The sequence below is a fragment of the Trichosurus vulpecula genome, chromosome 6 (genome assembly GCF_011100635.1).
Source record: "Trichosurus vulpecula isolate mTriVul1 chromosome 6, mTriVul1.pri, whole genome shotgun sequence".
Taxonomy (NCBI): Eukaryota; Metazoa; Chordata; class Mammalia; order Diprotodontia; family Phalangeridae; genus Trichosurus; species Trichosurus vulpecula.
Window position 1 is genome coordinate 263,327,749 of NC_050578.1, and position 11,038 is coordinate 263,338,786.

Genomic DNA, 11,038 nt, shown 5'->3' on the forward strand with positions numbered 1-11,038 from the left:
TTAACAGGCCCTGAAGTAAGGTAATTAAGAGGAAGGCTGAATTTTGTTGAGCAAGATAACAAGTTTCAACTGTTCTTTTAAGAAGTGGTATTTCCTCTCCATAAGAAATGGAGTGTGTTCTGCTGTCTATCTTTTACCTTAATGTGCAGAACCCTCATCCATAGCTCTTTATGTAAGGGACACAGACTTGACACTTATCCAGTTCTACGTGGGGGTGGTGGGATACCCCTCTATTTTGTTTAGTAGGAGAGGAATTTCATCCTCACTAGAATGTTAGCTATGATTAGCCATTTGTCTCCCAAAGGAGACAAACTTAGCTTCCAGGAGACAATGATTTTGGATTATTAAATGACCTGTCTGATAAATAGAGGCCAAAGATAGTTAAGTTTTATTTGAATCTACTTCTTGCTACTCATAAAATATAATATCTCTTCTCAATCCTCTATCACAATGAGGTTTAACTCTAACTTTAAATCCACTTTAACTTCCATCATTTTCTAACTGTCTATCTGTATCCATTTAAAATTTCTTTGAGTGATTGCCTTTCAACAAATCATCAAAGGCTACCTGGGTCTAAGGCACAGTGTATAATTTTTGTAACCCTCTCTCCTGATTCACTGCCTATCTTGTACAAATAAAGATGGTATGGGAAGGCATGTCATGAAATCTTTTACTCAAATTTGGTTTTGTCCCACTTTTGCCATACATATGGAATCTTTTCTATTCCTTACCTGTCTTCTATCACACTTTTGTGGATATCAAGCTGCAAGCCTATACTCAGTTAAAATGATTTGGAACTGGATGAATAGCTAAACTAAATGAAGAATCTTAAATGTGTAAACCTCCACTTGAGGAATCATCCATACCAGGCACCATACCAGGCACGTCAAACTCAGATCATCATACCCCAGATCCTCTCTCCATCTCTTTGCCTCTTCCTCAGAAGCCTTTTTTTCTCTCTGGTAATACCTTCAAATTCTTGGTCAAATAGATGAGTTCCTGTTTAACCACTGTTTGAGAAAGAATCCATGCTGCCATTCGTGAGGTCAAGGACTCTCTCTCTCCCTCTCCTTCCCTCTTTTCCTGTTCTCTGTCTCTTCCTTTTTGTATCTGTCTCTCTGTCTTTCTCTATTTCTGTCTCTCCCTCTCTGTCTCTGTCAGTCTCTATTTTTCTATGTCTCTCTGTGTGTCTTTCTGTGTGTCTCCATGTCTTTCTGTCTCTTTCTCTCTCTGCCTCTCTCTGCCTCTGTCCCTCCTCCTCTCCCTCTCTCTCTCTCTCTGTCTCTGTCTCTCTCTGCCTCTGTCCCTCTCTCTCTCCCTCTCTTTCTCTCTCTCTCTCTCTCTCTCTCTCTCTCTCTCTCTCTCTCTCTCTCTCTCTCTCTTTCTCTCTCTCTCTCTATCTCCCCCTCCCTCTCTCCATATCTATCTCTTTCTGTCTCTGTCTCTGCCTCAGAAATTATTATTGACTTTAAATTCCCATCAGATAATTCCTTTTCTTTTTAATTCAAAAAGAATTTAAAGTCTTTACTATAATCACCAAACTGTGCTATATGTTAGAGACGTAAACACAAAGATGAAAAAGAGTTAGTATTTCTTCTGTATAGAAGAACCACATGGAAGTTTCATTCTCTGGGTTGTGGGGATAGATACAAAACGTACAGAAAAGTAAAGCTCTGGTGCTATGGAATATAACATTTGCCTCAATGCTGCTGCTCCGACACCTCTCTACTAAATTTAATCACCTTAAGTTAGAGTAAGATAGAGTTTCTTTAGGCGGCGATCTCTATCAGCCCGAGTCACATTGGGCATGGGGTCTGTTTCTGAATAGAAGTACTATTGTTGCAGTTTCATGTGTGTTGTGGCAGAACTGTCTCAAAGAAGCCAGAATCAGACCACCTCTAATCCACGTATAGCCATTAATTGGAGTGATGCTTCCAATGGCTGAGCTCCCCGAGGAACCAGAAACTTAGTAAGATAACGTAGGAAATTTTAGTAGTATAATGATGCTGATTACACAACTGAAATTATGAATATTAAAAAAGACAGGAAGGATTTATTAAGGGATTAGATAATGGGGAGGGATCCCAGCCTTTCTGAAACAATGCATGTGATTTCCCATAATACATACAGGAAAACCTGTTTGGGGAGGGGTCTGTATGTATGATAATGAAATTATACTAATCCTCTCTATTTCACAGATTCACCTAAAGGAAAGCTTTTGCTATTACTGTGCTGGTGTCTACTTAGGGAAAGTCTGTTCTATTGCTTTGGAGTCCACATTCTGCTCAGGCATCCTTGTGGTGCTGCTTTGTTATTGACTGACAATTTTGGTACTGTCTTAGACTAGTTGGATTTGGTTATGGTTGAGTGCATGGACATACTTGTTATTTCTGTGAGAAATATGAGGCATACAGCCAGACCAGGAGCCAGGTGGAACAGGTGTACCATGCTGAATCAGTGAGCCATGGCAGTTATCAGACTTCTTAACCCACAAACGCCAAAGACAACAGAGAAGGTTATTAGGAAAAGCTACTGGGACAGAGAGAAAGGAGTTTGTGGTTGCCACTGCCCCGAGGGCAGCAGAGATGCTGTAGCTCTGAGGCTGCTTCCAGAGCTACAGCTGCAGTGGCCTCTGGCCCCAGGCCCACCTGGTAGGAGGAATTAAGTGGCAGATTAGAATGGGAGTGCAAAGCCTGCTTTGCCCTGCCTAATCTGGGCTTCAATCCTGGTTGGCAGTTCTTGGGGGAAAAGGAGCACTGGTGTGGCAGAGCTTGCCATGTAGAAGCAAGTCTGAAAATAGCAGCACAGCCCCTCAAACTTGGGACAAAGTACTCTCTACTCTACAAGCAGGCATAACCTGACAAGAAACTCAAGGGCCAAGTAGTTGCCTGGGAACATGAACAGGCAACGAAAATGGTCTCAGATTCAGACTCAGACTTTGGAATCTATTTTTCTTGACAAATACCAAAACATACAACCAGAACTCAACAAAATCAAAGAGCCACCATCAAAAGCCACCAAGAAAAATATGAGCTGGGCTTAAGCCATGGAAGAGCTCAAATAGGATTTGGAAAAGCAAATTAGAGAAGTATAGGAAAAATTGGAAAGAGAAATGAGAGTGATGTGAGAAAACGACGAAAAACAAGTCAATGACTTGTGTTTGTACCTTTGTTCCACAAACGTCTTTTCCCTTTGTCTTAGTATTCTCATATCATTCAGGAAAAAAATGTTCTATTACAGGGATTTTAATCTTTCACATGATGATGCAGGAAGGCAGATGACAAGCCCAAGCACTAAATTACACAGTTGTTTGGGATATGGAATGACCACATAATCATATTGCAAAGTGTTAGTTTTCTCACTATCCAGTAATTTACCAAATTTGAATTCTTCTAATGCTTTTTCTATGCCTGCAAGAAGTTTTGATGATCCATTCAGTTAACAATTTCATTCTGTATTTTCTGATATCTAGTATTTATAGAGTCCAATTTTCCGGGGCCACTCACAAATCACCAGGAATTTCTGAAGTGCCTTCTATGCATCATTGCTCAGGTATGCCCTTTACCATACTCATTTCATAACGTTTTCATTCTTGTGCCATTTCTCATTTTTTTTGTTTACATATTAGTTTATTTAACTTTCAATTTTATTAATTTCTCCTTTGATTTTCAAGATGTCTATTTTGGAGTTTAATTGAGGATTTTTAAAATTTATTCTTTTTTTTCTACTTTTGTTTTTTTAATTACATCATCAATTTATTGATCTGCTTTTCCTTTTTTGATTTAAGCATTTACAGATATAATTTTGCTCCAAATACTTCTTTGAAAGGATGACATAAATTTTAGTATGCTGTCTCTTTGTTTGCATTATTTTTAATGTTACTATTTATTGTTTTTATGTTTGGTTCTTGCACACAATCATTCTTAGGGTTAGGTGGATTAATTTCTGATACCATGGCTCTTTTTGAATGTAACATTTATTGCACTATGATCTGAAAATAGTTGAATTCAATATTTCTGCTTTTCTGCCTTTGTTTTTGGGTAAAGAAAGAGCAAATCAATGAATTGGACATGAAAAAACCCTAGGGAAAAACGAATTAAAGATCCCCAACCCCTAACTAGAGTTTGTGAAAATTAAAGGAGAGATTAATAAAACTGAAATTTAAAACAATTTAGTTAATAATACCAGGAGCTAGCTTTTTTTTAGAAAAAAAAAACAATAAAATTGATAAACCATTGGTTAATTGAATTTTAAAAAGAAGAAAACTGAATACCTATCAAAAAGGAAAGGCTAAGTGTGCCACCAATGAAGATGAAATCAAAGCAATCATTAGGAGTTATTTTGCCTAGTTATACACCAATAAAACTGATCATCTAACTGAAATGGAAAAAATTGCAAAAAAGTAAATTGCCCAGATTAATAAAAAAGGAAATAGAATATAACTATATCTCTGACAAAAAAGGAATTTATCAAGACTTAAATTAACTTCTAGAAAAACATCAATTAGGTCACTATCACTTCAATGAGGAGAAAGGAAGATTATTAGTTGTATGTATCATGTAGCCTTTACACAAGCACTACTTTACCCTCTACTGTAGAGGATGGGATTTCAAGGAAGCCAGGGAATCCAGATCATTCCAGCCATGGAATTCACAGCCTGCAGCTGAGAGATGGAGTGTCTCATTTGTGGAACAACAAGGAGGCCAGTGTCATTGGATCAAAGAGTAAAGGAGTATTGTCAGAGAGTAAGGCTTAGGAAGACTAAAAAGGTAAGAAGGGATTAGAGTATAAAGGACATTGAAGGTCAAGCAAAACATTCTGTAAATGACCCTGTAGGCAATGATGAGTCACTGGAGTTTATTGAGTGGGAGTAGGTGAAACAATTGGACTTTGCCTTAGGAGATATCTTTTGTAGCCTGATAAATGATTGACTGGAGTGCAGAAAGAGTTAAGGTATGCAGACCCCCTAGAAGGCTTTTGCAGTAATCCAGGTGTGGGGTAATGAAGACCAAAACTTGAGTGGTGGCAGTGACAGAGGAGAGAAGTGGGCATATTTCAACGTTATTGAAAAGATGAAATTGACAGATTTGGTAATAGCTTAGGTATGAGGGGTGAGACATAGTGAGGAATTCTGGATGACTCCTAGGTTGTGAGTCTGAGGGACTGGGATGATGGTATTGTCCTTTAGAGTATTAGGGAAGGTTCGAGGGGTGAGGTCTTATGGGGAGCAATAATGAGTTCTATTTTGGACATATTGAGTTTAAGATGTTTCATGGACATCCTGTTTGAGATGTCTGAGAGGCGAGTGGAGATATGACTTTGGAGGGTTGCAGAGAGTTTGGGGAAGGATAGGTAGACTGTAAGATCTTCAGCACAGAGATGGTAATTAAATCCATGGAAATTGATGAAATTTTTGTGAAGTAGTTGAGAGGGATGAAAGAGGAGTGCACAGGAGAGAGCCCAGAGAAACACGTACAGTGGGAGGGCATAATCTGTATGAGAAAGCACTTTCAGTGAAAAGCTAAGGTTGGAAACTGGTTTTTAAGAGGTTAAGAAGAGTTTAGAAGGAGAGAAATTGTAGGCAGCTTAGGTACAAAGGAGAGAAGAGTAATAACAGATCATAGGAATGGATTGATCAAAAGAAGTGTTTTCAGAATAGAGGAGACATGGGCATGTTTGTAAGACAGTAAGGAATGAACCAGTAGACAAGAAGAGATTGAAAAGGCTTGAGAATGGAGATAACAGAGCAGTCAGATGGAAGAAATGAGTTTAAATGAGATTTTTATGTTCCTTGTTATTTACGTGCTATCTCCTCATTCAGAAACTATGAGTGCAGGGGGGACTTATCTCTCTTTCTCCCTCTCTGTCTCTCTGTCTTTCTCCATCTCTCTGTCTCTGTCTCTGTCTCCTCTCTCTCTCACCTTTCTTTGTATTTTCAATACTGAGTCCTTGTCACATAATAAGCAGTTAATAAATGTTTCTTGACTTGAAAGGAATTCTGAATTCAAATTTAACTCTCCAAAATGATGGAAATACAGAAAAATTAGTTGTGTAATAATAATAATGACAATAATAATGGTAATAGCCCATGCACATATGTACATTTACTGCTGTTGTTCAGTCACTGTGCTAAGCTCTTTATATTTATGATCACATTTGAGTTTGCCCAAAACACAAGAGGTAGGTGCTATTATTGTGACCATTTTTCAGGTGAGGAAACTGAGAATGACAGACTTTAATTTACTCATCCAGGGTCATAGAGCTAGTTAGTGCCTGAAGCTGGATTATAACTTGGGTTTTCCTGCATTCAGGCCCTGTGCTCTACACACTGTATGCCTACCTGGTCTAATATGTGCATGCAAAATGTGTGTGTATCTATGCATGTATGTCAATGTATGTAATCACACATTTAAATCATGCATATATAATGTTCATATGAATACACACATAAATTCTATGCATAAATATATGTATTTATATAGATGATCACATGTTCATATCTACATTCTTATATATATGTATGGTTGCATTCATGCTCTCAAATACTCAAAGGGATCTCGGATTTCATTAGTCTGGTTGTTTCCTTCAAGGATCTGATTTGCATTCCTCTATGGCTGACTATCAAATGTTATTCTTCTAAATATCATAATATATGCTTGACACAGGAGATCCCCACAACTTGCCTGAAATTTTCACCTCCTTTGTCTCTTCCTCTTGGTTTCCCTGACTTACTTCAAGTCTCTGCTAAATTCTAACCTTCTTCAGGGAGATTTTTCCAAGTCATTCTTAATTTTGTGCCTTTCCTATATGACAATCTCCAATTTTTGCATGTGTGCATTCATATATATCTTTCTGTATTTTGTTTACGTGTGTATGTATATATGAATGCATGTGTGTGAATAGTTGTTTGAAAGCTGTCGCCCCCATTAGACAGAGATTCTTCGGAGCAATGGCCTTTTTTGCCTTTCTCTGTAGCAGAATACCTGGCACAGCATTGATGCTTAATTAACCGCTGTTGACATGAAATGATAATAATCATAATTACTAGAATTTTATAACACTTTAAAATTTGTGAAGAGCTTTACAAAAATAATCTCATTTGATGATCACAAGGACGAAATCAATCTCTGCTGGTTACCAAGTAAGTCAAATGTTTTTAAAATTGATTTAGATTTTGAGAGGGAAGGGAGCTTTGTATGATTATTTATGGATATCACTTAAACTCTCTTATGGAATTATAGCTTAGTTTGTTTCTTCTTTTCTATTACTATGGCCATTTCATCATCAGTAACTCTTCTGACTCTCAAGATTGTAGTGTTTCAATTGGTTTTGATTGGACACATTTTTCTCATTTGTATTCATTATTTTTTGGTTAATATTTTCTAATTCAATTCAATAAGAATATATTAATTTTTTTCACATAACAAGAAAGAGAAGAAGATAAACATGTAATAAGTGCCTACTATGTGCCAGGCAGTGTGCTAGGTGCTTTACATAAATGTCGTCTCATTTGATCCTACCAGCCATCCCGGAAGGTAGATACTATTATTATCTCCATTCTTTAGTTTAGAAAACTGAAGCATATAGGCATTAAGTTATTGGCCCAGGGACACAGAGTTGGTAGATAATAAAATATATTTCTACGTATGTATAATGTATGTATGTGTATATTGGGTTATTTCACACCTTCACATCCAAACAGTTGCCAAATTCTTTTGATTCTACAACCAAAACACTTCTCATAAATGTGCCCTTTTCTTTCCTGACATTGCCAGCACCCTGTGTACCTATACCACTTCATGCCTGAATTATTCAAATATAATCTTCACTTGATCTCCCCATCTCCAATGGTTCCTTATTCCAGTACTTCTTCCATTCTGCCACCAAAGTTGTTTTCTCAAAGCACAGTTCCCAATATGTTATAACCACACAAACTCCCCAACTCAAGAAAGTCCAGTGGCTCCTCCTGGGATCAAATAAATCCTTCTGTTTGTCATTCAAAGATTTTCATAACCTAGCCCTGTGTTCTCTTTCCAGACTTCTTGCACCTTACTCTCTTCCATATCCTTTTTGATCCAATGACACTGGTCTCCTGACTTTTCCATGAATAAGACACTTCAGCTCTTAGATTCAGACACTTTCTCTCACTGTGCCCCATATCTGGTATCTTCTCCTTCCTCATCTCTGCCTACTAGTTTCTTTGAAGTTTGAACTAAAATCCAATCTTCAAAAAAGGAGCCTCTCCCAACTTCTCTTTATTCTACCACCATCCCTCTCTTAATTGTTTTCTTATTTATGCTCCATAGACCTTGTTTTACATATTTGTATGTTGCCTTCATTAGGTTATAATCTCCTTGAGAGCAAGGACTGTCTCTTGCCTCTTTATGGATCCCTAGCATTTTTCAGAGTTCCTGGATCATAATAGGTAACTAATAAATATTAATTGACCTACATTCTGGGACATCCTTGAAAGCAGGGCTTATTATTCCCCCTTTATATTCCCAGTGCTTATAACAGAACCTGGCACATAATAAGAACTGAATATATCCCTGTTGACCAATTGTGTCTTAATAAACTTGTCCTTGGTTCAGCTAAGTCTGTCCTAATTGTCCACAGGCTCAGCCTATGAGCTGAGAGCTTCACTATAGTACTGAATCTTGTCCCTTGTTCTGATGCTTTTTTGGTCATCAATGTATAACTTTTACTTAGATGCGTTCACAGAATATCCTTTCAGAATAATAATTCCAAATGACACAAAAAGAGACACACAAATACATACACATAAGTTCTCCAATAAATATCTAAACTGATTCAGTAATTCAAAATTAAATTCCAAATGGCTATTACATATATTTAAATAAGTTCTAGAAATGATAATATCTATAGATCACATCTTTTAAATAACTGTATACCTACAAAAATAATTGAGAATTGTATTTCACAGGGGCCATGGTGGGCCAGAGAAAAAAAAGCATGGAGTGATACAGTGGTTCAGGCAAGAAACAATAGAAAGACAGCTCAAATATTCCATTGGTTATTTTTATGCCAAGGGCATCCAAACACATGACTTATTTGGCAAATTTATATGAAGAGATGGACAAGAATGAGCCCTTATCGGTTGTGATCAGTATCACTAGTAGGGATATCAAAATACAAGAGAATATATCAACTTGAGAAATTCAGAAAAAAAAGAAATACATTGATAAGTAGCATTGTGACATAGTAGATAGAGGACCAGCACAAGAGTTGGTAATATTTGGATAGTAATCCTGTATCTCATATATCAGAATCATTTGCACCTGGGCAAGTCACCTAAACTTTCAGTATCATAGGGTATTCATTGAGATGGAAAGACATCAGATTTCATTGAAGAAGGATATTTCCACCAGGGAGCTCCATATGATAACAAAAACAAAGTCACCCATCACCACCACCATCCACAAAAAGTTACCAATTAATCAATTTAAGTATTTTTATTTATAAAAGGAAAAAAAAACAGCATTGGGAATAAAATAGCATGACCAATTTAAATTTCTTTAATTATTGTATTTGAGAAACACTCACCACTTTCAATTCTCAGCATCAAACGCTTCCATACTTGCTCTTTTTTTTGGAACACAACTGGTATTCGGAATGATGCTGAAGGGGAGATCTCATACTGATGCAAAAATTCATAACATATCTAAAATCTGTGGTCATAATTAGGTGTTAAGTGCATATACTTTAAAGTCACTCAAACAAACCTCAGCCTATCATACAAATCAAATTATAGAGAATATTAAATTCTACAGCTGTGGTATTTTTATTCTCTAGTTAAGTTTTGGAGTCAAGAAGACAGCCATAGTCATGGAAGAGCCTTCTGTTCTTGAAATGACATTGTTTAAGGCCTTCTTCACCTCTTCATTCCTCAGGCTGTAGATAAAGGGGTTTAACATAGGGATCACCAAAGTATAGAAAACAGCGGCCACTTTGCCTTGATTTGAAGAGTAGCTAGAACTAGGTTGCATGTAAGCAAAAGTTCCTGTTCCATAGAATAAAATGATTGCTGTCAAGTGAGAAGCACATGTTGAGAAGGCTTTGATCCTTCCTTCCTTTGAGTGCATGCGCATGATAGAGAAGAGGATATAGCTATAAGAAGTGAAGATCATCAGTAGTGAGCCAATGATATTTAATCCTGCACATATAAAGATGAGATTTTCATTCAGTTGTGTATTAGAGCAAGCAAGTTTGAGGATTGGGGGCGTATCACAGAAAAAGTGATCAATAACATGAGATGCACAGTAGGATAAGCTACTTATGTAACTGGTGTGAATCACTGAGTTCAGGAATCCTGCTACGTAGGCTCCAATGGCCATCTTCAGGCAAACTGTTCTTGACATGATAGCTGTATAGAGCAGTGGGTTACAGATAGCCACATAACGGTCATAGGCCATTAATCCAAAGAGGATACACTCAGTGGTTACTAAAGCAATAAACACGTACATCTGCAGAAAACAGCCAGTAAAAGAGATGGTCTTTCTCTCAGAAAATAAGTCTACCAGCATCTTTGGAGTGATGGTGGATGAATAACAAATGTCGGCAAAGGACAAGTTAGTCAGGAAGAAATACATGGGGGTTTGCAGATGAGAATTAACCTCGATTAAGACAATCATCCCAATATTCCCTATCATGGTGAACAGGTAAATCATCAAAAATAGCACAAAGAACATAATCTGTATTTCTGAAGAGTCAGTTAATCCAATAAGGATGAAATCAGTCACATTATTTCCAGACATTTAGTCAATATAGATTTCAAATCAAGCTTTATGAAAGATATTGTTATTTTCCCAGTACTTTACTAAATTCTTGATAAGGAGAAGTTTAAATTGGAATAAGAAGTCATTCACATACCGGAGAGAACCAGAAGGATTATACAGTCCTGATTTAAGGTACTTCATTTCTTTAACTGTGAATTCAAACAAAAGAAGTAACTAAAAATCTTTCCTCTCCTGTTCCCTCTGCCCCAACTTAAATGGGGCTAGAGAGATGAGGTGTAGAA

General features: G+C 37.1%; 1 protein-coding gene across 1 annotated transcript; it reads right to left on the reverse strand.

Annotated features, from left to right (window-relative positions):
• Nucleotides 1–9,809: 9,809 nt before the first annotated feature.
• On the reverse strand, nucleotides 9,810–10,775 carry LOC118855057 (olfactory receptor 5F1-like). The gene has a single exon (XM_036765185.1). The coding sequence runs from the start codon at nucleotides 10,773–10,775 to the stop codon at nucleotides 9,810–9,812; it is 966 nt and encodes a 321-aa protein (XP_036621080.1).
• Nucleotides 10,776–11,038: the final 263 nt, after the last annotated feature.